General features: G+C 52.0%; 1 protein-coding gene across 1 annotated transcript in view; it reads right to left on the reverse strand.

Annotated features, from left to right (window-relative positions):
• LTBP2 (latent transforming growth factor beta binding protein 2) overlaps positions 1-25,531 on the reverse strand; it is a 113,759-nt gene that overhangs the window by 18,415 nt on the left and 69,813 nt on the right. The window contains exons 9-18 of the mRNA XM_004055436.5: positions 19,464-19,538; positions 15,966-16,088; positions 12,501-12,665; positions 12,026-12,241; positions 10,890-10,909; positions 9,622-9,661; positions 8,653-8,754; positions 6,301-6,429; positions 5,422-5,550; positions 341-460 (exon numbers count right to left, since the gene is read on the reverse strand). Of these exons, the coding sequence (XP_004055484.5) occupies positions 341-460; positions 5,422-5,550; positions 6,301-6,429; positions 8,653-8,754; positions 9,622-9,661; positions 10,890-10,909; positions 12,026-12,241; positions 12,501-12,665; positions 15,966-16,088; positions 19,464-19,538 (1,119 nt within the window). The remainder of the gene's footprint in view (positions 1-340; positions 461-5,421; positions 5,551-6,300; positions 6,430-8,652; positions 8,755-9,621; positions 9,662-10,889; positions 10,910-12,025; positions 12,242-12,500; positions 12,666-15,965; positions 16,089-19,463; positions 19,539-25,531) is intronic.

Raw genomic sequence — 25,531 nt, forward strand, 5'->3', positions numbered from 1 at the left:
CTGACACTCCCAGACACACCGACTCTTCCTCTGCCCCATGAGAAGAGCACATTTTTCAAGGCAACAGGGCAGAGGTTACAGAGGAGATGTTCCTAAGGTGTCATGTGGATAAAGTTGTTCATGCTCCCCTGCTGCAGGTGGCAGACAGGATGCCAGAATGTCACTGAGGGGATGGAAGGGCTCAGGAATTCTCATAGGTGTCTCTGTCCATAGATGTGGGCTCAGCATCAAGGGGCCAGGGCAGGGACAAGCTAGAAGGCGTGTTGGTGGTGGGCAGTGCGTGGGGAGGGACAGGTGGGTGGTGGGGTGGCAGGGCGCCTCCCTCCTTCCCGTTCCTTACCTTGGCAGTGTCCTTTCCTGACCATGATGTAGCCCTGATCACACTCGCAGTGGTACGAGCCCTCGGTGTTGGTGCACTGCCCCCCGCTGCACACCCCTGGCTGCTCACACTCATTGATATCTGTGAACACACAGAAAAGCCCTGAGTCACAGCCAGCCCTGGAGGATGGTGGAGGGGGCGGGGTCCTGGAGCATTCCTTCTAGAGGTCAAGGACAAAGGATGCCATGCTGAGGCCTGGGCAGGGAAGGCATGCTGGCTGCAGCCACAATTGCCTGGAGGGGCTCCTGGGCCAGGTCTGAAATGACCTAGCTCAGGCCCCTGATAAACCTGAGTTCCTTTCTCTCAGGGGAGTCTACTCTGGGGACCCATGGGGATCCTTACAACTGTTTCCTCACCCTCATGCAAGGGCTGATCTGGAGGTGGGGTAGCAGTCCATACCGTATAAACTGCAGAGGCCAAAAGGACTCCCACCCCGCTCCTGGCCCCACTATATCCCCTTTGGGTCTGCTCCTGGAGTCCTTCCTTCCTTCCTTCCTTTATTTATTTATTGAGACGGAGTTTCGCTCTTGTTGCCCAGGTTGGAGTGCAATGGTGCCATCTTGACTCACTGCAACCTCCGGCTCACTGCAACCTCTGCCTCCCTGGTTCAAGCGATTCTCCTGCCTCAGCCTCCCGAGTAGCTGGGATTACAGGTGCCTGCTACCACACCCAGCTAATTTTTTTGTATTTTTAGTAGAGATGAGGTTTCACTATGTTGACCAGGCTGGTCTTGAACTCCTGACCTCAAGTGATCCACAATCCTTAGCTTCCCAAAGTGCTGGGATTATAAGCATGAACCACTGTGCCTGGCCTCCTGGAGTCCTTCCTAAGGACCTTCATAAAGGTTAGGAACCAAGCAGCCAGTGAGGGATCGTGTTTTAGGTAACCATGGATCTGTAGGGTGTGGTTTCTGTCATTTTTCCAAAGTATATTGGTGTCCCATCATGGCTCTAAAGCCCAACCCCACTCACGCCCCTCCACTGCTTAAACTCCTACCACAGACCCCTGCTACCTCCAGTTCTGTTTGCAGCTTGGCTCACAAGGCCTTTGCCACCTGGCCCAGCTCTGCCGTATTTGCTAATTCACACAAGTCCCTTGGTATAGCCTTAGCTATTGCAGATTTCAGCAGTCCAATCTCTAAGCCTTTGTTCACACAAATGCTTCCACCTGGAGTCTCTTTCCTCACGATGGCCAGCAAATCCCTGCCCCCATTTCAAGGACTGGTTTAATGCATCACCTTTGGGTCCTGTGGGTCCCCATCCCCTGTCCCCACAGTCAGATTAATCAAGGCCTCACCTTCCCACTCTTCCCCTTAAACTGGGACTGATACAAACACTTCACAGAGTCCTTGTGCAGATTAAATACAATAATCCAGGTGAGGGGTTGAGCACTGTGCCCGCCTGGCATAAGGTAAGCACTGCAGAAATGTTAGCTATTATTATCCTAGTGTTAAACCCCATAAAATCCCAGCTCCTCAAGCCTGGCATGTGAGATCTTGCATGACCGGCCCCAGCCTGCTTCTCATCTGTTTCCTGCTGCCCGCATCTCTCCTACCCTCGCCTAACCTCAGGACCCGTTCCTGAGCCTCTGCCCACACTGTCCCCTTGCCTGGAACAGCTTCCTACACACCAGTGTGACTGCCTCCCACTTATCTCCAACCCAGCGTCCCCTGAGGGCCCAGCTCTCAGTGTACCTGTTCATTTACTTGCTTTTCCCTGACTAATGGGAACATGCCTTATTATCTCAGCATCTCCAGTGCCCAGCACAGAACCCCAATAAGTGCTTACTGAAGGAATTGAATAATAACCATTTGTTCAAGGACAGTGTCTTCATTTGAGCAATACTTCATAAAACTCCGGTGCACAGCAAAGTCTCTGCCAGAAGGTGGGAAATGCACACTCTTAGGCCCACAGCCAGAGATTCTGATCCTGCTGTACTGGTGGGCCCAGGAACCCACGCTGTTATAGCTCTTCAGGCAATTCTGGAACAACTGGTGTTCACTGTGAGAAGCTCTAATCCCAATGGAAGAGAGAAGGGAACTCATAGACAGAGCTATATGTGGCAACTGGATGAAGAATTCATTATCCCCTGAGGTCAGGACGACTGTCTGATAGATGGTGCTGGAAAACTCCCTCACTCCATGGAGAAAAATGGAGATGTGAATAGAGAAAGACCAGGTTCTCAACAGCCATATGAAGATGGACTCCAGATGAATCAAAGCATACCATAAAAGGGAAAACTAGAACTCAATTAAGGTATAGGAGAATATCTTTGTGACTTCAGGATATGGAAGGATTTCTTAAACAAAGCCCCCAAAACACACAAAAATAAGGCAAAATGGTGAATTTCAGTACATCAAAATTAAGGATTTCTGTTCCAAGAAATGTAGATAAGCTTAAAGGATTGAGGACAAAATGGGAGCATTGCAATTTCTAAACCCGGCCAAGAATCTAGAATATATAACGGACTCCTAAAGAGCCCCAGGAAAAAGCAGCAACCACCATTGGAAAACTGAGCAAAAATGCGAGCCAGCAGTTTACAGATGAGGAAACCCACAGGCTAATGTATGAAGAGATGCTTACATTTATTGGTAAACATTTACTTAGATATTTAATATGTAAACAATTTATCTTATTGAAAATATAAATTATAATGATTTATATTAATTATATACATTAAATAATCTATAAATAGATATAAATATCAAATCATTGAGGTAATGAGATATTACTTTATGAGACTGGGAAGCTTCAGAAAGTGGGTGTTATTCTGGACAAGGCCTCTTCCAGTGGTACCCAAGCCCCACTGGGAGAAGTACTTAGAGCCAGCCTTGAGCCCCACCCCCGTTCCCCAGCTGCTGGGGCTGGCAGAGACATCTTGGACACCCAGGCTGGCACGGTGGCAGAAACTTGTGTCTGCACCAGTCCTGGTGACACCATTCTCTGCAGCAGCTGCTGCTTATCCCAGGCCAGCTCCCCAGGCTGGGTCTGCAAAGAGCAGTGCCTCTGGCCTACAACACCCACCTAGACAATTGGAGCCCAGAGAAGCCTCCTTCCCTCAGCCTCTCTCCTGGCTCCTCCAGCCTGTTCTGAGCCCTGCCCCTTGAGTCAGCTCCCCGGAAGTCAGCTGACCCAGTCACCACTGTTCTGCTCACAGACTTCTACTGGCTACCCCTGCCTGTGAGACAGTGTCCAAGCGCTTCAGCCTGGCACTCAAGACATTTCCCACACTGGCCTCTTCCTCCAGGTAGCCCTGCTCCAGTCATACTGCATTCATGATTATTCCCAGAGCATGCCAGGGAACGTTCACTATTCAGGTCTCTGCAGAGACGCTTCTCTCTACCTGGAATACCCTCTGCTCCCTCCATTCCTATTCACGCTCCATTCCTATTCATGCTCCAACACCCTGTGTGTAAGGGAGTGTGTCTTTGGAAGCAAACCATGCTTTGGAGCTAGAGTGATTTGATTCTGTTTCTAGCTCTGTCACCACTAGGTTTGAGGCCCCTGGGTATTTCAATTCACCTCTGAGCCTCAGTTTGCTAAACTATTAAATGGGGCTAAGGATTTCCATAACATGGAGTTGGGATGATGAGCTTCATATAACAAAATGCTTGGGACATTGCCAGCATATATTAAGTGCTCATTAAATGGTAGCTATTCTTGGTCAGGTGTGGTGGCTCACACCTGTAATCCCAGCACTTTGGGAGGCCGAGGCGGGTGGATCACAAGGTCAGGAGTTCGAGACCAGCCTGGCCAATATGGTAAAACCCTGTCTCTACTAAAAATACAAAAATTAGCCGAGCATGGTGGCGGGCACCTGTAGTCCCAGCTACTCAGGAGGCTGAGGCAGGAGAATGGCGTGAACCCAGGAGGCAGAGGTTACAGTGAGCCGCGATTGTGCCACTGCACTCCAGCCTGGGTGACAGAGTGAGACTCCATCATAAATGAATGAATGAATGAATGAATGAATGGCAGCTATTTTTATTCTGCTCCATCTCGAGTACCCGAATAATCTCATACAGAACAACTTGCTCCTCATCTGGATCCTACAGTGTCACCATTCACACCTCACTCATCTCAGCATCCTCAGAGCTTGGCACAGTGCCTGGCACATAGGTGGTGCCAACGCATGAGAGCATAATGAACACTACCCGTGATTCTCCCGCTCCTCCATTAAGTTAGGAGGTCTGCCCCTTCTACTTCCCTTCCCTCCATAATCAAGTGATTGGACCTGGATGGCTTTGGTTTCTGTAGACTGGACCCTTGGGGGATTGGAACCCGAGGGGATCCTGGCAGCAGGAGGGTACACAGCTTCCCTGGCCTCCCTGGGGGTCTGGCCAGAACCAGCAATGTGAGCCCCAAGCACAGGCAGGGTCCCTCTTGAGGTGAAGGATTTACAACTGGATTATGAATCTTAAGGTGTTGCTTAGAAAGTGCTGCATTATATTATTTGTGAACTTAATCATAAGAATGTATGTGGAAAAAAATGTATGTGGGGTGTTTTGCATCATTAAAGGGTTTGAGTTGGGAGCGTATTTATCAAGGGTCCCCTGGCAGTGGGCCACATCTTCCCAGGGAAGTGCAAAGCCCTACAAGTGCCTCCAAGCTGCTGGGGAGCTGTGCTCCTCGTTCAAAGGCACACCTACTCCCAGGTCTGCCAGTAGTCCCAGCCTGGCATCCTTATGGGTCTCCCTCCTTCCCTGACATGAAACCAGCTCCTTGTCACTCGGAGTTTGGGGGCCTGCTGCATAATCCTCATCTCCAGCCATGTCTCCTGACCCTGTGACACTCTTGGTTCCACCCACAATTCCTTAGGGCGTTTGCAGAGATTGCTGGTTTTTGGATTTCTACCCCTCCTTGCCACTGGCATAGAATCAGCCTCCTCCCAGATCCAGGCTGGAGTTCTGGTCTCTCCTCCTTCACTCCTTCAGCTGCCCACTCCCCATTCTGCAGCACGGTGTTTGGGGGTGTGAACCCCTGGTTCCTCTTGCACCCCCTCAAGACTGTGGGGCCTGGCCAAGGGCAAGGGCGGGCTTGGCTTACCTTGACACTCCTGTGTCGCCCCTGAGGTGGCCAGAGTGTAGCCAGGGTAGCAAAAGCAGGAGTAGGACCCCACGCGGTTGATGCAGCGCCCTTTTCCCTTGCAGGGGTCCCTCAGACACTCGTTGTCATCTGACCAGAAGGAGGCAGGGAGGGAGGTCAGCGGGGCCAGCGGTGCCGTTCTTTGGGCACCTACCAGCAACCTGCCCACACTAGGGGCTGGGCAGGGGATGGTGCTGTGTGGCAAGGAAGGGGTGAGGGAGTGGAGGAGGCTGAAAATCTCTAAGGCTGGAAGCCATAAAGTCAGCCCAGTGGGCCCACTCAGGCACCAGAAGCCTGGGGTGACTGCCAGCCCCTCCTATCCGCCCCTCGACTCCTTCCCCCAGTAGCCTCATGATTCCTTTCTCCTTTGAAACCACAATGGATATTTCTCCCTTATTTGAAAATATTGGGGGGAGGAGGAATGAGGTCCACACTTGATGATTTATCTTAGCCTCAGACCTCCCCCCACGGATGACCCTGGTGGAGACATTTGCAACTGGGGCAGTCCTTGGTCTGCTCTCCAGGCAGCAAAATGGCCAGTTTGAGGGGTGGGCTGATCTCAGAGAAGAGGGCTGCCAGGCACAGGCCACGATGCATGCAATGGGCTGGCTTCTGTGCTCCTGGAGTCCTGGAGACTCATCGGATGGGGCTCACCGAGACTGGTCTTCCCCTGAAGGTTAAAGTTAGCTTTGTCCACAGGGACTGTGCTCCTCCTAAACTCATCAACCACCCAGCACTGCTTGGACCTTCTGCTTCTTCCTGGACTCTCAACTCGGCCTCCTAGCCCCTGCTCCCATCTACCCCAGCCGCCAAGTAAGCCCAGGGCACCCAAGTGAATACCTGTGCAGTAGGCCTGGCTGGGGTGCAGCCGGTAGCCGGGGCTGCAGACACATCTGTATCCATCTGGGAGGTTCACGCAGGTTCCAGGGCCACAGACGTTGGTGGCTCCAGCAGCGCATCTGTCAATGCCTGTGGGAGACAGAGCAAAACGGAGGTTATGGCAGGGTGGGTGCTGGACAAAGGCAGTGGAGCGGGGTGGGGACAGTCAGTGGCCAGGGTCTAGGGGCCTCAGAAGGCCAACCTTAGCCAGGCCCTCCCTCCCATACCCATGCACAGCTTGGCCTTGCATAAGACCCTAGGGGACCTCTGCCCAGCACCCCGAGCCCTACCCAGGATGGAGGTCATAGTAGGGCATCCCCCTCACCAAGATCTAATGGGTAACCCATATTTCCAGCAAATTTCCAGCAAAACCCCTCCATCCTAGCCCCACCCCGAAAATGGGCCCGACTCCTCCCCAGTGCCCAGTGCCATCCCTCCCTGCAACTCCTGCCCAGTTTTCCCTGGACAGACAGACAGACCTGGTGAGTTAGGTGCTTGGGGAAAACTGCCAGGGGAAAATGGGAGGGGTGGACTGGGGTCAACTGAGCAGAGCCTTGAAAGCCACATTGAGACTGGCCTGTAACAGGGATTTCGTGAAAGGTGGGGGTGGGTCAGAGCAGTCCTAGAAAGGCCACTCAGGCAACGAGATGATGGATGAACTGGTAAGGGAGGTATAGTGGGTCCTTAAAACCTGTTGAAATAATTTAAATGAGGGTCTGCCTTGGGTGGTGGTGATGGGGTGAGAAGTGGGGAGACAGGTGCAGAATTGAGAAACAGTTTGGAGGCAGACTCACTGGGACTCGGGGTTGAGGCTGTGTAGACAGCAGAGACTTTAGCTTTCTGAATGGTATCCCTAATACTAGAAAAGTACCTGGCACTTAGAACATGCCAAATGAATAAATGAATGAATGATGCTTTTGCCTTTGTGTCCACCCTGAAGTCTTTGCCTGAAGCCCACATGCTCAGGGGTCCCTGCCCTGCCCCCATAGCTTGGGAGAAGCTGAAGACCCAAGGGAATGGGTTGGGGAGTGGTCTGTACGTGGGTATACAGTGGGGCTTAACAGTCTGCCAGATTGTACTGAATTGAATGTGCACCCAAGGCTACCCTCTCCCCGGGCCTGGCTCTAAGTTTGTGTCAGCCTTGGGGGTTGTGGGGGCCCTCAGCTGGGTCCTAAATGTCTGCCCAGAGGGGTGAGGTTACAGATGGCAGAGGAGAAGGGGGATAGGGCAAAAGGCTGAGGCTGGTGGTTGCGGTGGGGACACTCATCCACATGCCAAGAGCTGCTGCTGAGCTTGGCCTGCCCCCTGCCCCCTGCCCCCTGCTTCCCATCCCTTCCTCCAGGCCCATTTTCCTTGTCAGAAATTCAGCACTCCTCTGCACACTCTGCCTGCTGAGCAGAGGCCAGAAGGGGATGCTCCCTGGAGCAGCGCTTTGAGCCCAGAGGAGAGAGGTCCCAGGAGAGGTCAGCAGGGTGTACCTGGGAAGGCTGGATCCCCACTCCCCACTCTCTGGACTGTTCCACCAGGCGCAGGGGCTTTCCCTTTGCTGAAGGAAATCCAGAACCCCCTGACCACCCTCACCCCCAACACAAGGTGACTGGGTCTCTGGACCCAGTCGTAAGGTTAAGAGAGCAGGAGCCCCAGGAGCGGGCACACACGTGTACAGGGAGCAGCAGCAACAACACCCGCCTTGCTTCTCCTGCACCAAGTCCCCAGACAATGAGCCTTTAAGGAGGGCACATTCCAGACCAAGGTGGATTTGCCAGGATCGCCCCCACACCCGCCCCTCGCCCCCATCACTGTAGCTGACCAGAGGGAGAGGAATGCAGGCTTGGTTAAACAACCTTGAGAAATAGAACTATGTTCCTTCCCGAAAATCAGCCCTCCCCGTGGGCAGGCAGCTGCTCGCTGCCAGGCACTCTGCTCGCTGCCAGGCACTCTGCTGACTCAGGGGAGTGGCCTGGAAGAGCCAGGACCCCAGCGGCCCTCACTCCCCATGCTCCCCTTCCTCGAGAGGGACCCCCAGATTCTCCTGGAAGACCCCTGGCTTCCCTCTCCCATGGTGTCCCTTCTCTTCCCCCTTCTGGGCTTGGGCAGTGTCCAGACAGGGCTCTTGTTTTCACAAGAGGGACCCTGTGTTCTTTGTAAGATGAGGCCAGGGGTGCAGAGCCCAGCTGGGAGCCTGCTGGAGACTTTACCTAGTTGGAAAGGTGAGGGGGCATTCCATTCATGCCCCTGCCCTGGAGTTGGCTCTGGACAGACACAGCTCACAGGGCAGGGTGCAGGGAGCCCCAAAGGTCTGGCTGCAGCTACCTGGGGTGCTCAGGGTCACCAGCACGTCGGTGGAGGGGGTCACTTGTTCTTCCTGTAACTCTGGAATCCCCTGTTCAGGCATTGGTGGGGTTGTGGCATTCCCTGTGGAGGAGAGAGGGGAAGAGGTGGGGTCGTGGCCCCTTGGCTGGTCGTGGCCCCTTGGCTGGCCGTGGCCCCTCCCTCTTCCCTGGTGCTCAGACTCCCAAGAACGAAGGGTGAAGCCTGGGGTGGGTCACTCCCATGCCTTCCAGTCTCCTGAAAGTTGATCTGGCCCCACTTAGAGAATCTGAGAGCTCTAAAAGGCGTTGGAGCACATCCAGTCTAATCCTCCATTTCAGGGCCAGGAGACTGAGGCTTGCAGAAATGGTCACTTGTCCAAGGCCAGCCAGCTTGTCGGAGGCACAGCTGACACCTGGGTTTCCTAATTCCCACTTCAACATTCTTTCGCTTCTGCTTACAAAGCATTTCACAGCTTACAGAGCTCTGCCACAAATACCAACATCTTATTTGCTTTGAGAGTCTGCAACACAGGCATCAGTGTCTTCTACCGTTTTACAAGAAGCATGAGCTCAGCCTTCCGATGTCTGAACCCAACACCAGTGACAGGCAAGTAGTGGTTTCAGGACAAGACCTCTTGGGGGAAAGAGTCTAGCGACCCAGCCAACCACCTGTTTCAGCTAGTGCTGTCTCTTTGTTCTGATTTATGTGCTAAGTGGTGCCATGAAATTTGCAAAGAGTTCTGTGGCTAGAAAACTATCTGTGAAGCATCATGGGGTCTCTCGCTGACTTCACAGCACCTTAGGTGTATAGAGAGCTCCCAGAAACAGCACTCACAGGCCACGTCCTTCTCACCCTCCTCTGATGTGTGTGTGAGCGTGAACCAGCTCACGCATAGTAACTCCACTCCTGATTAGGGGCTCTTTCCCTCCCTTCTCTTTTGCCTAGGAGCCGCCAGGAAGAGGGACTCACCTGTGACCCAGGCAGGTGCATGGGTGACACTGGTCGTGACCTGCACAGAAACAGGAGAAGGTCACTTTTGGCTCCTCTGCCGTCCCTGTGATGTGCCACCTTCCACCACACTGACCCCCACCTCCGGGCTTCCTACCAGGAGCTCATTCATGTTTTCATTCATTCCAGGTATTGATGAGTTCTTACTCTATGCTGGGCATTCTGCCCGGCACTTTATACCCACTCACTTCATTAACCTTCTCAACTATCTTATGATGGGAGGTTGAAATGATTACATGAGCTGATGTACATACTATGCCAGCCCAGTGTTGGGTCCATGGTAGAAAATCAGCAATTTGGTGTCAGCTATAACCCTAGCATCTCAACACAGTAACAGAAGCTCTGGAGGTTCACTAAAGTGCCTGGAGCCACAGGGCCAGAGTGGGGAAGCTGGGACCGCAGGTTATACCTGGTGTCCCTCAACATAGCCAGTGGACAGAATTTGCTGAGAGGTGGGGATGTAACAGGAGAAGAGTGGGCAGAGGGTGAAAAAGGCCCTGGAGGCTGGCTGCATCTGTGGGGACCGGAGTTAGAGCTTTGGCCTGGGGGGACATCCTATGGTGGCCCAGGGACAGAACAAGCCACCCGGAAGAAACTGTATTTAACAGTCAGGTGTGCAGGCTGGAGGGGCAGGGGACAGAGTAGGGACTGAGGCTGATGAGGGAAGAAGCAGATCCCCTCTTCTGGAATGTTTTCCTGGGACGACACCCAGGTTTTCCCAGGGGAATCTTGGGCACAGGGAAGGGAGTTGGATGCACCTTTCTCCGTGAGGTGGTTTGAGGCTGTTCACAGCTGTGCCCACACTTCCCTGTACACCACTCCCAGAGGGACCTGGAGGTTCAACTAAACCGGTGCAGAAAGTGCCAGACCCAGAATGAACTGGAAGCAGCTCCACACCTCGTCTGCAGTGCTTAAAGCTTGAGTGACAGCCAGGCCTAACAGGACATCTTCCTACTTCCTTTCTGAAGGGGCCCCAGCCCATCCCAAATGGGAAAATGCTTGCACAATGGCTGCTCCATAAACAAGAGCTGTTGTTATCACTTCCTTTAGGGTAAAACTGGGTCTTTGGATCAATCCTCCCACTTGGTCATCTCTTCAAGTAAAATCTAACAGATATGCCATCTTTCTCCCCCTCCTCCCTCATGAGACACTGCCCTGGGGCCTGAGCTGCTACCAGGTCCTGCTCTCTGCCATGCTTGCCCGGCCCCCTAGTGGGAGGATGCACTCACCTGGCCAGCCTGAGAGTCACCTGGAAGGGAAAGGTAACAGCGTGAGCTCAGGGAGGAGGGTCTGGCTGCCTTCTCCCCTCACCGCCACCTGGGCGGCTTCACAGTCTGCGCCCCAGACCACATCCCCAGCAGGGACAGCAGCACAGAAAGCGTGGACTCTTCTTACCTGCCTCTGCCCCATCACCCCTGTAGGGACTGGCCACCACAAAATTCCAGAACCCCAGGTCTGGAGGGCCTGAAGATAGCTTAGTGAAGCCTCTCACTTGGTAAGCGGAAGGCCCTGCTTTCCTGTAAGGCCTCGGGTGACAGGAGTCCCACCTGTTCCCGGACCTGTCCACCCCATCCATTCTGGAGTCACCTCCTTGCACTGCTACCTCCTCCCTCCCATGCCTCCCAGCCAGGCTGGGTCATGCAGCCCCCTGCCCTGGGCTTTGGGCCAGGGGAACAGTTTGAGGAAGGAGTAGAATTGCTCCTGGCTTGGCCGGTGTCCTGTGTCCACAACAACTGGGGCTCTGTCCTCACTCCCCTGTCTATTCCAGATTCCTGGAGCAATTTGACCAATCACATAGTTTGCTGGCGCTATGATGTTCCAGGCCTCCTGCACTCAGTGTTACCAGTCACCTGGGCATGACTTCTCCATGGTTTTCAGGGCACTTGCAAGGAGAGCCTCATACCCAGCCTCCCTCCAGCCCCGTGCCTCTGGGGTCCAAGGCCATTGAGCTGGAGTTAGCACTCTGACTCCAAGGCCGGGCCAGGGGTCTGGCATGCAGGCCCCCAGGACCCACCTGCCAGCTATTCAGGCCTGCAGCAAGCACCGGCCCCAGAAGCTGCATGGCCAGAGGGCAGGAGATGGAGAGGCCTGATCGCTGGGGTGGGGGCTGCGGCTGATCTTTCCCACCTCCACAAGCAACTCCCTGGGGCGTGGGCACCTCTTGACCCCATATGGAAGAGGAAGTGGGTGGGGCCAGGCCATGAGAGAAGGCTGCCAGGGTTGGGTGCTGCTGCTCCAAGCTCCCTTTCCTAATGCCACAGAGATGGGATGCCCAGGGACCCAGGATTAACACCCACACTTCTCTGAGGTGCTGGAAACTTAGGGGAGAGGAAAATCCCTCAGGCATCTCCCCCAGCTCAGATACCCTTGTCAGGGATGGTCCCGGCCTCAAGCCAGGTGTCCGTGACGACCCGGAGGGGCTGCCTCTCTGCTGGGCCGGGCAGTGCCCCGCTGCTCCTCTGCCCTTGCTCCCTTGGGGGCCTTGCCAGTTCCTCCTCTTCGGCTTTCCTCATGGACAGGCGGATGTCGGAGCTCGCGTAGGTGTAGCCGTGGCCGGCAGGGCAGATCTCTCTGAAGGCCTCTGCAAAGCCAACAGCCAGAGGACAAACTGAGAGGTGCTGTTCCTGCAGGAAACCAGGGCCTTCCTTTCCCTCCCTTTGGGAGACACGGCAATTGTGGCAGCAAGGAGGGAGGGAGCCCCAGGTTGGGATAAGCACGTGAGCAGGCAGGGAAGACTACTTCAGTCTTCCAGATTGAGGGAAGTCTACCCAGGCCTGGCAACATGGTCACTGGCCTTGAGCCCCTGGGCAGTCAAAGCTGGGATGGGAACAGGAGGTTACCTGTGCCAGGCAGAGGGCATTTCTCACACTCGCTGCCCCATGCTTTGCCCACGCGGCTGCAGCAGCATATCTGCTTGGTGATCCGCTGGGCCAAAGGCAGGGTGCAGGTGCCAGGCCCCAGCGACCGGTAGCACAGTCCCTGCAGCATGGAGATTGCCTTGTCCGCTGCAACAGACACAGCACATGGAGGTGGGCAGGTGGCCAGTGGGAGGGGAACGCACAGCTGGGAGGGCAGTGGATGGAGGTGTGGCTGGCCACATGCACTCAGACTGGCCTGGCCCATATCTCAGTTGGGAAGTTTGGAGCCCTGCAAATGCTCACAAGAACTTTAGGAGGAAGAGGCGTAGTGGAATGTTTCAGCACCTGCCCATGTTGTGTGCTTGATGAGACTCGTGACTCCCCACCTGCATGTGGAGAACCTGAGAGCAGGGAATGAGGATGCAGCTGCTTGTCTCCAGTGCTGAGTTTAGAAGTGTTTACTGAAGGCCCCACATGTCCCTAGGGTTGAGCGGGCAGCAGTATGTCCTGAGGACCACAGCCTCCCTGGGAAGATGAGGCAAGGTAAGGAGCTAAGGCCCGATGGGGAGCTCGGAGGACAGGGACCCTATCTTGGGTCATCTCTGTCACCCAGGCACCTTCCATAGTGCCTGGTGCATGCAAATGCTTAGTAATGCTTGTTGAAGCTATGCGTGGATGGCTAGGTCAATGAACCAATCAAACACAGAATCAACCAGCCAATCAAAATACTGAGGGTCACTGTGAGTTTGAGCTATGCTGGGCTTAGGTCATAGCAATGCCACCACCCTTATCTCCTTTCTTGTACTTTGAAAATAAATATTAAAGAATAGTTTCTGTATGTTATCTCAATGGAAGACGAGGAGGCCATGCCAGGTTGGAAGAGTCTGGAATCTGTAGAGGGCTGACTGGATTCTAAGAGGAGGAGAGTGGGCTGAAGAGGACATCAATCAAAGTTTAGGAATGAATGATTCTGGGGAAGTGCTGGTCGGCCCAGGATGCAGCAGAACAAGTTCAAATCCCTGCTCCACCATGAACTACAGACCTCCCTGGGCCTTAGCTTCTTCACGTATAAAATGAAGACGAGAATGATGATTCCATGGCAGGGGACACCTGTATTTCTGCCTGCCCAGAGTCTATGCACCATATTCTCGTATCATCACTCTGGTTCTCCTACAGGAACCACCCTTTCCCACCCTTGGTCCATATGACTGGAGTGGAGGCTGATGCCTTTCTGGCTGAAGGCTTGTGGTCCATACCCCTGGTTACAGTGATTGGGTCAGGGATGGGCACCTAACCAAGGAGGCCCAATGATAATCAGCTTTGAGACTATTCCTGGGTTATTGGGGAAAAGGGGCTCATTTTTTATTGAGTTTGCAAGGCTGAGAGGGTGTAGGCCTAGAGCATCTGGCGACCACCTTTGAAGGAACCATGAAACTCACACAGAGGAAAGAGCAGGACATGCCCTGCAGACACTGTGGCTGCCTAGGTCAGCCAGCCTGAGGCCATACCACGTCTGCACTTCCTAGTTGTGTGAACCAATGCTTTTGGTTTTTCTTGAGAAGAGTCTTGTCTATTGCCCAGGCTGCAGTATAGTGGCACGATCTCGGCTCACTGCAACCTTTGCCTCTGGGGTTCAAGCCATCCTTCCACTTCAGCCTCTCAAGTAGCTGGGACTACAGGTGTGCACCACCACTCCCAGCTAATTTTTAATTTTTTGTAAAGACAGGGTCTCACCATGTTGCCTAGGCTGGTTTTAAACTCCTGAACTCAAGTGATCCGCCTGCCTCAGCCTCCCAAAGTGCTTGGATTACAGGTGAGAGGCACTGGGCCCAGCCCCAGCGAATTCTTTTTTGCTTAAGGCAGTTTGAGTTTGGTTTCTGTCACTTGCAATCCAAAGACTCCTGATTAATAAACTTTCTTCGTGGTATTGTCGTGGAGATTAAATAGAGTGAGGTGTGTGAGAGTGGCTTGTTAAAGGTCATGTGCCTGCCACAGGTAAATCATCAGCCAGTCTGTGAGCCCTGGATCTCCAGGTGCAATCTCTGCTTCTAGCAGCCACTTCCATTGGGACACTGTAAGGAAGGGCTCTGTCCCTTTGAACCCCAGGGTGGAGATGACCCAGGTGGGAATATCAGGAGGCTGGGGCAGCCCTGTAGACTGCCCCACTGGACCTGGTCAGGCGGCAGGGAGGGAATGAGGCAGAACTCAGAAACAAAGGGAAGAGAAACTTCGTGCCACCCCTCCCACTTACAGGGAGGTGAATCACTGTAGGAGGCTGGAGGGAGTAACACCAGGGACAGAGAGGGAAAAAAGGACACTCGAGAGCCATCTCTGCTTCCCTGTATTAAGGGTCTCTTTCTGGGACTAATAAATAAGTCACGTTGGATGTCAAACACACCTCTCTGGTAAAGGGATCTTAAGTGATGTGGAGTAGAAGGAGGGGTGTAAGCCTCTCAAGGCCTTGATCACCTGCCACTGCCACCATGAAGGTTTCTTGAGAGCGGTCTGACATGTTCTCCCCACTCTGGGCCCCTCACTCTCTGGGCACCCCCCTCCTATAGCTCTTGCTGTCTTCTCTCTCTAGAGCCACTGGGTTCAGTCTCTGGGTGGCACTGGAGTCTTGTCCAACCCCATGGCCCTCCCAAACCCAGTACCAGAAAGTTTGCAGACTGAGGGCTTGGCCGGTTGCAGGGAGCTCTGCTGAGCTGGGCGTGGCCCATCCAACCTCGGCTGCTGCCTCCCAGAGGCCATTTGGGACTGGTTTTATTCAGCTCTGGTCAGGCCTTCCGGCCCAGGGAAAGCCCTATCTGGGCTGTGGTGTCAGTTCTGCCATTGGGGGCTGCTGCCAGTCTGGGCCTCTCACCCTGGAAACCACAGAGGTCTCTGGAAACAGGGCTGCCTGGCATACATGCATGTACATACCTGGACACAATGCTAATGCCCACTATGTGTTCACAGATGAGGAGAAACTTCAGAACCACAAGGGGCCACAGGATTGTGGAAAGGCCCTCGGGTCGGGCAGCAGCTCCATGAACGCTATGGACAGCCCTTCTGGAAAGGTCACTCAGCAGCCAAGGCTCAGCCAGACATCACAGCAGAGGCCACCCCCACCACCTCCCGCCACCAAAGAAAACGAGGCTACACATGGAACAGAAATGATTAGAAAGGAAAAAAAATAAGAAATAGAAAAGACGAATTCCAAACTGCAAAGGCGTGGAAAAAATGCCTAGTGTAAAAAGTGAAGTAGTAACCATCTCTGTTCCAGCAGGATGGGCTGATCAGGTTTTTCACATTGGGCCCAACTCCAGGTTGAATAGCCGACACAGGCCCTGAGCATGGCGTGATCAGGTCTGGGGAAAATTGCTGCCCTGGGCCTGGCCTGTGGACCTGAAGTGTCCCATCTTGTCTCCCACTGTCCACCCCCACCCCATCCCTGCCAGCACTCACACACACAGCGGCTCCGCGATGGATCCAGCATGAGGCCAGGTCTGCATGTGCACAGGTAGCTGCCCCTGGTATTCACACACTCCGCGTCCTTGCACAGGCCCAGGGTCAAGCACTCATTGATATCTGCAGGGTTGGAGGAGATGACCAAGTGCCCGCCCCACGGAGGCCTGATGGAGCAGAGGGGCTGGGCAGAGATCTTCAAATACTCTCTCCAGATAAAACAACAACAAAAGAGCTGCTATGTATTCAGTGGGATTCCTCTCCCTGTGCCTCAGTTTCCTCATTTGTAAAATGAGGATAATGATAGTAACAACCAGATGGTGTTGTTAAATGAATAAGATCAAATTGCAAACCACTTTGTCCAATAAGTGGCATGTAACAATGATCATAATATTAAGAGCTAATGTTTATTTATTTATTTATCTATTTTTTGAGACAGAGTCTCGTTTTGCCACCCAGGCTGGAGTGCAGGGGTGTGATCTCAGCTCACTGCAGTCTCCGCCTCCCAGGTTCAAACAATTCTCATGCCTCAGCCTCCCGAGTAGCTGGAACGACAGGCGCATACCACCACATCCAGCTAATTTTTGTACTGTATTTTTTGTAGAGATGTGTTTTCGCCATGTTGCCCATGGCTGGTCTCAAACTCTGGGCCTCAAGCAATCTGCCTGCCTTGGCCTCCCGAAGTGCTGAGATTACAAGCATGAGCTGCCTTGCCAGGCCTCAAGCGCTAGTGTTTATTGAGCACCTATTACATGCTACGTACTCTGCTGGGTATTAACATACAATACCCCATTTAATTCTCACAAACAATTTTATCAAATAGGCCCACATGTCCTCATTTTACAGGAGAAGAAACTGAGGTCCCAGGAATAGCCAGGTCACCCACTGGTTTGGGGAAATTGGCACTGGGCACAGAGTCATTCAGCTGGAGAGTGGCATGTTGAGATGCAGACAGGAAACAGATCGGGGGACTGTGTGGGTTGGAAGGTGGAGAAGGGGCAGCCAAGTTCCTCCTATTCAGCCTTCCTCCAGAGGTCCCTGAAGCACCTCTGCAGGCCCCAAGACCCTGGGAGCATGTCTGCAGTGAGCTGGAGGAGGGAGGACCCTGGTAAGGAAAAGGAGGCAGAGGCTGGAGGAAGGCACTGAAGGGGAAGGGGACAGCAGGGGTCACAGTTAAGGGTGTGCAAAGGTTGAGGGTCAGAAGGGCACATCTTCGGGTCCTCCTGAACGCCCTTCCTTGTGCAGGCTGCACGCATCCCCCCAGAGACCCATGGAGGCTCATGCTGTTCTTCAAATAAGGGAGGTGCACTGGTTTCTTCTGTGACCTCAAAGGGGGAAACCCCCTTTTCCTGCTGCAAACTTCTCCCTGCCAAGGGGAAGTCTCAGCCCTCACAATCTAAGATATGAGGAGTTGGGGGCCATCTTGATGATGGCACTTCTATTGATGGTGGTGATGGCAGCAGAGATGATGAGCATGAATTGCTTGTGAGGGGCACCTGCCTCCAGGCCAGGCGGTAACACGGGCAGCCCTGTGTCTGCAGAGCCAGGTCACCCACCGGTTTGGGGAAATTGGCACTGGGCACAGGAACAAGGGACTGAAAGGTGACCCAGCCTGAGCACCAAGGGGCACTACTCCTTGGTAGGATGCCCCATTGTGGCAGGGTGCCAATAAGAGCTGGGAAGGTGCTACTGAGAAATGGGAAGGGGCAGTGATCCATATGCATCCAGACTGTGGCCACAGTGGGATGTGGGCCTCCATACCCAAATCTGACTTGCTTCCCTCTGCTTCTGGGTTCCCTGTCACTTCTTAGAGGGAGGCTCTAAACCCTAACATGGTATCCAAGGCCCTCTACCTTTCCCCAAAGCGTGTGGGTAAACAGGTGGCTCTGATGAGACACTGGCAGACATGTGGCATCTCCCGTGTGTACACAGGCCACGTACACAGTACTTTCTGGGACACTCCAGACAGCACAAACTGTTCTTTTGCTTATGGGGTTCACATTGCCTGGAGAGCTTGCATCCTCTTAGTTGGCCAACGTGTACTCATTTTTAAAGTCTTGGCCTTAGGTATCACCTTTTCCAGGAAGCCTTCCCTGATCCTTCCAGTCTGGGAAGGCGCCCCCACCATGGGATCCTGTAGCACTCAGGGACTGCTGCTTTCTCTCAAGAATGCCCCGCTCATTAGACATGATTGTTCAGGGGTCTGTCTGCACTTGGGGCAGGACTGTCTTCTCCATCACTGTGTACTCCTAGCACAGTGTATGTAGCCCACAGTAACCTCCCCTCCAATACTCTGTGGAAGTAGGAGGGAAGGATGGAGAGAGAGGAGAGATGACGCATGCGGGTGCAGAGATGAGCAGGTCCCTTCGCAGACACAGAGACCACAGCCACATACATGGGAAGGGGAGGTTTCAGGGGCAGGGCCTCCTGAGGGAAGGTCCTTTGGTGTCCTGAATCTTGGGGCTCAGTAGAGGGAGGGCAGAGAGCCCATTTGAGATCCTGAGTATAACCTTAAAGCTCCAGATTGGGAAACGTACCAGGAGGAAAAGGAACTGGTGACTGTTTAGACATGAACAGCCCCGATGTACCCTCCAAAGGCAAAAATACGTATTTCTCCCTACATCCACTGTCTGCTTGGCCCTCAAACCACTGGCTCCTGAGGGAGTCTGACTCTGGACTAGGCTGGGCCAGAGACCTGCCCTTTTGCTTGGCCCCAGCACCTTTGCTTATCCACAGGCTAGGAATCACTTCTGCAGCCTGGCACCCCCAAGGAAGACAGCCCAGCCATGCAGAGCTTCCCCAGACTCCTCTCTCTGAAGCAACCTCCAGGAGGAGGGCACCTTGGAGGCCATCTGGGTCAATCCCCTGTCTCTGACCCAGCTCCACCCAAAGCAAACCATACAGACAACTGTTTGTCCAGTTGTCAAAGCTCCCCACAGGGAAGCCACCTTGTTCCCCACTGGCCTCTGCCAGCCCCAGGAGCCTGTCCCAGGCAGGAAGCCCCTGTGCTCCCCGTTCCCTTTCCTGGCTATGGGTTGAAGCAAGTGGGAGGGAAGCCTGAGTAGCTAAAGGTTTTCAGTTGGGAAAAGCCCACAGAGGCCCCAACAACTCAGGCTGACTTGATTTCCCACCCTAGAGCTGAAATTCTTCCCATTCCAGGGAGACCAGCTCAGGAGAAAAGTGGAAGTGCACAGACTGGGGTGGCCCCTTCAGACACAGCCCCACATAGCCTAGAGCCCCTAGCCTGTGTTCCAGGTGGGTGTGGGTGGAGATGGGGACGAGGGGAGGTGTCGGCCCCCTTGGCTTCCTCTGTCACTCTCAAGCAAGTCCCTGGATTTCCTTAGGCCCCTGGAATCAGCAGCCCCCCACCACTCCCCAAAGCTGGGGCTTAGAGGGACTCAGTGGAGACCACTCGGCCAGTGACAGACACCCCTCCTGTCTGGTGCTGGGAGTGTGCCCCGGCATCCTTGAGCACAGCCCTGGCCCTGGGGGTCCTACCTTGGCAGTGAGTGAGGTTCAGTCTCTTGTACCCCTGAGGACACTCCAGCTGGCCATTCTCAATCACCGGGGAGGCTGAAGAGTGGAGATACAGACAGGTCTCACTGGACGGCCCCTGGGCTCCTCTGTCACCCATGCTGGGAAGCGGGTGCAGTCTGGATGTCCAGCCCACCCGGCAGCAGTGAGCCCCAGCCCCCGAAGCCATCGCCCTGGGCAGCTGTGCTCCCTGGTTCTCACCAGACTCCTCTCAGCCCACCTCGCTTTTATTAAAAGCAGTACTAAGTGAAATAAGACAGGCACAGAAAGACAAATATCACATGATCTCACTTACATATGGGACCTAAGAAAAGCAAACCCATAGAAGCAGAGTAGAATGGTAGTTACCAGGGCCTGGGGGAGACGGGAGATATTGATCAAAGGGTACAACATTTCAGTTAGATACAGGAGGAATAAGTTCAAAGGATCTGTTGTATGACATAGTGACTATGGTTAATAACAGTGTCTTGTATTCTTGAAAATTGCTAAGAGAGTAGATTTTAAGTGTTCTCACCACAAAAAATAAATATATGAGGTAATACACATGGGTGCAATTTAGCCACTTTACAATGTATACCTGTTTCAGAACAACAGTTGTGTACCAGCCAGGCGCAGTGGCTCATGCCTTAATCCCAGTGCTTTGGGAGGCCAAGGCAGGTGGATCACCTCAGGTCAGGAGTTCGAGACCAGTCTGGCTAACATGGTGAAACCCCATCTCTACTAAAAACATGAAAATTAGCTGGGCATGGCAGCACATGCCTGTAATCCCAGCTACTCAGGAGGCTGAGGCAGGACACTCGCTTGAACCCAGGAGGGGGAGGTTGCAGTGAGCTGAGGTTGCGCCACTGCACTCCAGCCTGAGTGACAGAGCAAGACTCCATCTCAAAACAAACAAACAAATAGTTGTGCACCACAAATATATACAATTTTTATTTGTCAATTAAAATTTTGTTAATACTAAGAAAAATGTATTATATACTTCACATACATAGTTATTACATATAGTATCTACTATACTACATGCATGTTATATATATAACATGGGTTTTATTGTTATTACTTTTTGCTTTTTATTTTGAAATACTAAAAATACACAGATGTCTGATTGCAGATTGACCAACAAGGAAATTATTCTCAGTATTTTTATGCTGATACACATCCTGTAAGGGGGAATCACAACATTCCCCCTTACTTTACAGAGAAAAAAATAACAAAACCAAAGAGTTGACATTAAATAAAAACAGGAAAAAAATCTCCATTACTTTGGAGGAACAGACTAGTGTGCCAACCCTCTTGAAAAGCTCTAGCAGGAGGCATACTTCTGATCGCCACCTGTCTTCACAGGAAAAGGCAGGGGAATACTATCTTTTGTGGAACAAAAAGAGAACTCAGCTATAAGTCTGACAATTCTTTTGCCTATAGATAGCCAGCAATTCTAAGCAGGCACGAGCAATTGCCACAGACCTTATTCCATACAAAGTTCCATAAATATACCACGATATTTCAAAGGTCTTGCTCTATAAAGGTAGCTGCATGATGGCTTCCTGTAGCAATTTGCCGTCTTCTAGCTTTGACTCCTTTGTGGCAATAGCTTGTCTCTGAATGCTGCACCCTCCATCTCTGTTACCTTATCCCAATTCCTTTTTCTCCCAGTCATAACATCAGTAGCTACACTTTCAGTGTTGTTTGCTAAAGCTTATTGTCATCCAGGAAGTCATTTACTGTTGCGAATATATGTCCACTGGTTCATCCTTTAGTGGTTTACAAAAAGAGAGTTATTCATATTTTTTTCTTCTTCTTCTTCTTTTTTTTGAGATGGAGTCTTGCTCTGTCGCACAGGCTGGAATGCAGTGGCGTGATCTCGGCTCACTGCAACCTCCACTTCCTGGGTTCAAGTAATTCTCCTGCCTCAGCCTCCCGAGTAGCTGGGATTACAGGCATGTGCCACCAGGGCTGGCTAACTTTTGTATCTTTAGTAGAGACAGGGTTTCACCATGTTGGCCAGGCTAGTTTCGAACTCCTGACCTCAGGTGATCCGCCTGCTTTGGCCTCCCAAAGTGCTGGAATTATAGGCATGAGCCACCGCACCCAGCCTTTCATATATTTTTATTGTTGAAATGAATTCTTGCAAATACCAAGAGGCATGTTAGAGATATTTATCCTTTATCCAATTGTACAGCAAAGTTTGAGTGTCTTGGTGGTTTAAAATGTTTTTCTAATCAAGATAGCTATTATTTCACCATTAGCTGCTCTCTCTGGGCACTTACACACTTAGCGCAAGGTTTGTTATTAGTAGTAATGGCCTACATCAATCTGTATTTCATAGAGTCTTCTTGATCATTTGGATCCTGGGGTACTTGGGGGTCACATCTGATAGGTCGTCACGATTTTTACTTTGTAATAAGGCTGAGTGACATGGTAAGACCCCCTGAGAAGGATCGGCATTGCGTTTTTTAATGATTGCTTGTGATTATGGGACTAGTGTCATTTTGCATCCACAGTTTCTTTGCAGGAGCTTTTAAGAGCCACCTCTCCATTTTGTGTGGGTTAGTTTAGTTAACACCAGAATACATAACTAAAAAATCCAGTAAACACAGCACTGTGAACTGCACTGTGTTGCAATATGCCAAAGACAAATAGAAGGAGGCGCCACATTTTCTTGGAAGCCCCACTCTTCCCTGAGGACACACTGTGTGCCAAGCATGACATGTGACAGCCTGACATAGGGACAGACCAAGTGAGGACATAAATTAGTAATGCTTAACTTTTTTAAGATTAAAAAATGTAAACTGAAGTTCAAAAATGTTTTCCTGCCAGGACTGGCCCGCTCCGGATTTGCACGTTCCATGTAGGGACCAGGGTCCAGCCTGGAAGGCCACTCTTGTGGAGACACACGGGGATTCTGAAAACGCTGAGAAGGAGATGGAAAGATGAGAGTGAGGCTGGGAAATATGCACGTCCCTGGCGTGGGGCCTGGTGGTATAAACTGAGGACAGAGAGGAGGGAAGAAAGAGAAGTCCTTTGGAGAAACTCAGAAGGCAGGCTGATTAGATGCAGCCTGTGAACATTATGAGGAGCAGAAGGTGGGAAAGAATGATGCAAGGCTGCTGCCAGAGGGTTGAGGAAAGAGACCAAGTGCACATTTGTCCAGTGCTTCAGAATTGCAAGGCCATGGGTACACATGGTCATGTCTGTTTCTCACAACAATTACCCCCTAAGGCAGGGACCGTCATCGCCATTTTACAGATTAGGAAAGCAAGGCTCAGTGAGGGGTAAGTAACAGACCCAGGTAACAAAGTTGCTGGAGCAGAGGCAGGGTTGAAATCGGGCCTCTAGCTGTGAAGGCCACATCCTTTCTCCTACCTTCCACTGCGCTTCTCTAAGAGAGAGAGAGAGATCAGGAAGAGCTGGGTGAGCCAGCAGGCCAGAAAGGTATCAACTCTCTAGATGTCAAGAGGGAGAAATGATGTTGGGCATGGTGGCTCACACCTGTAATCCCAACACTTTGGGAGGCCGAGGCAGGAGTGTCCCTTGAGTCCAGGAGTTTGAGACCAGCCTGGGCAACATGGCAAAACCCCGTCTCTACAAAAAAAATAAGATTAACTGGGCATGGTGGTTCATGCCTGTGGTCCCAGCTACTCTGGGGGCTGAGGTAGGAGGATCACTTGAGCCTGGGAGGTCAGGGCTGCAGTGAGCTGTGACTGTGCTATTACACTCCAGCCTGGGCAACAGAGGGAGACGGAGACGGAGACTGAGAGGAAGAGGGAAAGGGAGGAAGCAGAGGCCCCTGCTTCTTTAGTGATCAGAAGGGGTAGCAGCAGAGAGCTTGGATGAGAGCAGGAAGCAAGAGTGGAACCAGCTGCTGGCACCTGCAGAAAACTGTGAGAACCCGAGGAATGAGTGAATCTCAGAGGAGCTGGGTCCACCCATTAGTCTGGATACATGTATGTGCTTTTTATATAAAGTGGTCTCCTCCTTAATAAGGGGAACCTGCCCCCTTGCTGGCCTGAAGGGAGTGTGTTGCGTGGGCAATTCTTCATGAAGGCAGGCTTCTAGAGGGAAATAAATGCCAAGCCACTGTCTCTGGGGAAACTCCCATTTTTACCAACAACCTCCACCCCAAAACCAGGGCCCTCAGCACCCCTCCTCACACCTCTCAGAGACAGTCTATAAGGGGCTAGTTCCTAGCTTCTGTAAGACCAAGTACAGCATTGAATCCAAAAAATCAGGTTAAGGCCGGGCATGGTGGCTCATGCCTGTAATCCCAGCACTTTTGGAGGCTGAGGCGAGTGAATCACCTGAGCTCTGGAACTCGAGACCAGCCTGGGCAACATGGCAAAACCCTGTCTCTACCAAAAATACAAAAAGTCAGCGGGCGTGGTGGCATGAGCCTGTGGTCCTCGCTACTCAGGAGGCTGAGGTGGGAGAATTCTTTGAGCCTAGGAGGTAGAGGTGGCAGTGAGTTGAGATCATGCCTCTGTACTCCATGCTGGGCCTCTGTACTCCATGCTGGGCAACAGAGTGAGACCATGTCTTAAAAATAAATAAATAAGGCGCAGTGGCTCACGCCTGTAATCCTAGCACTTTGGGAGGCCGAGGCGGGCGGATCATGAGGTCAGGAGATCGAGACCATCCTGGCTAACATGATGAAACCCCATCTCTACTAAAAATACAAAAAATTAGCGGGACGTGGTGGCGGGTGCCTGTAGTTCCAGCTACTTGGGAGGCTGAGGCAGGAGAATGGCGTGAACCCAGGAGGCGGAGCTTGCAGTGGGCCGAGATGGAGCCACTGCACTCCAGCCTGGGCAACAGAGCGAGACTCCATCTTAAAAAAAAAAAAAAATATATATATATATATATATATATATATATGTTAAAAATATATATATATATATATATGTTAAAAATATATATATTTAAAATATATATAGGTTATATATATATATTTTTATATATATATAGGTTAAATTCAGGTTAAATCTCCTTGGGAGAAAGTGGAAGTTTAGATGGCCATATGGCTCAGGGTGAAAATTCAGCAGCCAGTGAGCTTTGTGACAGGTGAAGGCAGGTGACACCTATCACCATCCCTGCCACCCACACCAGGTGTCCCTCTTGCATGCTCCCAATACATATAGCCCTGCCCAAGTCACAGCACTAGCTTTTGAGCCGAAAAACTCAGTTCATGGTGTGTCGTGGCTGCCTGTTTACTTTTCCATCTCTCCACAAAGCATAAGCTACGTGAGGACAAGGACCTTGTCTTCTTCTTCATCACTGTTATGTCTCTGGTGCCAAGCATGACACCTAGAGCTGTGTGGGCACTCAGTCAAAATAGGAACAAATAAGAAGACCAAACACTCAAATGGCACTTACTATGGGCCAGGCCCTATTTTAAAGGCTTTACACGAATTAACTTAGTTAATGCTCATAAGAGTCCTTGGAGAGTCTTACTAATATTATTCCCATTTTATGGATGAGCAAATTGAGGTTCATCCATAAAATGGATGAGGTTATGAAACAAACCCAAGGTCACCCCGCTGGTGGACAGAGCTGGGATTATGAACTCAGGCAGTCTAGCTCCAGAGGAGAAATTCTGAACCATTCTCCCCACTGCCTCCAAATAAATAAATTTGTGAAAAGCCTTAGGGGTGTCTAGGCAGACAACCCTAGGGACCAATGGAGGTACCTGCCCAGTAGAAAACCTAGCACCCTTCCTAGGAAACCTCTACCTTGTTTTTAAATGAGGGGTCAGGAGAGGGAATAAGAAAAAAAAAAAGTAGGGATACTCAGAAGGAGGTCAGAAGAACTGAACAGATGCCTGGTAAGTGATCCACGATGTGCATAACCAAAGTGCTGGGCGGAACTGACAAAGGAAATGGTGTAGAACTCATCCTACCCCTTGTGGCTCCTCAGCCAGATCAAGGTTATCACAAGGGGTAAGGGGTCAGAGAGTAGAAAGAAGAGAATCTGTGAGACCTGGGGAGAGAGAGTGGCTAAGCTGTGACTCCCACGGATGCTTCAAGGAGGCCTTGCAG

This window comes from Gorilla gorilla, chromosome 15, assembly GCF_029281585.2.
Source record: "Gorilla gorilla gorilla isolate KB3781 chromosome 15, NHGRI_mGorGor1-v2.1_pri, whole genome shotgun sequence".
In the NCBI taxonomy this organism is placed as follows: Eukaryota; Metazoa; Chordata; class Mammalia; order Primates; family Hominidae; genus Gorilla; species Gorilla gorilla.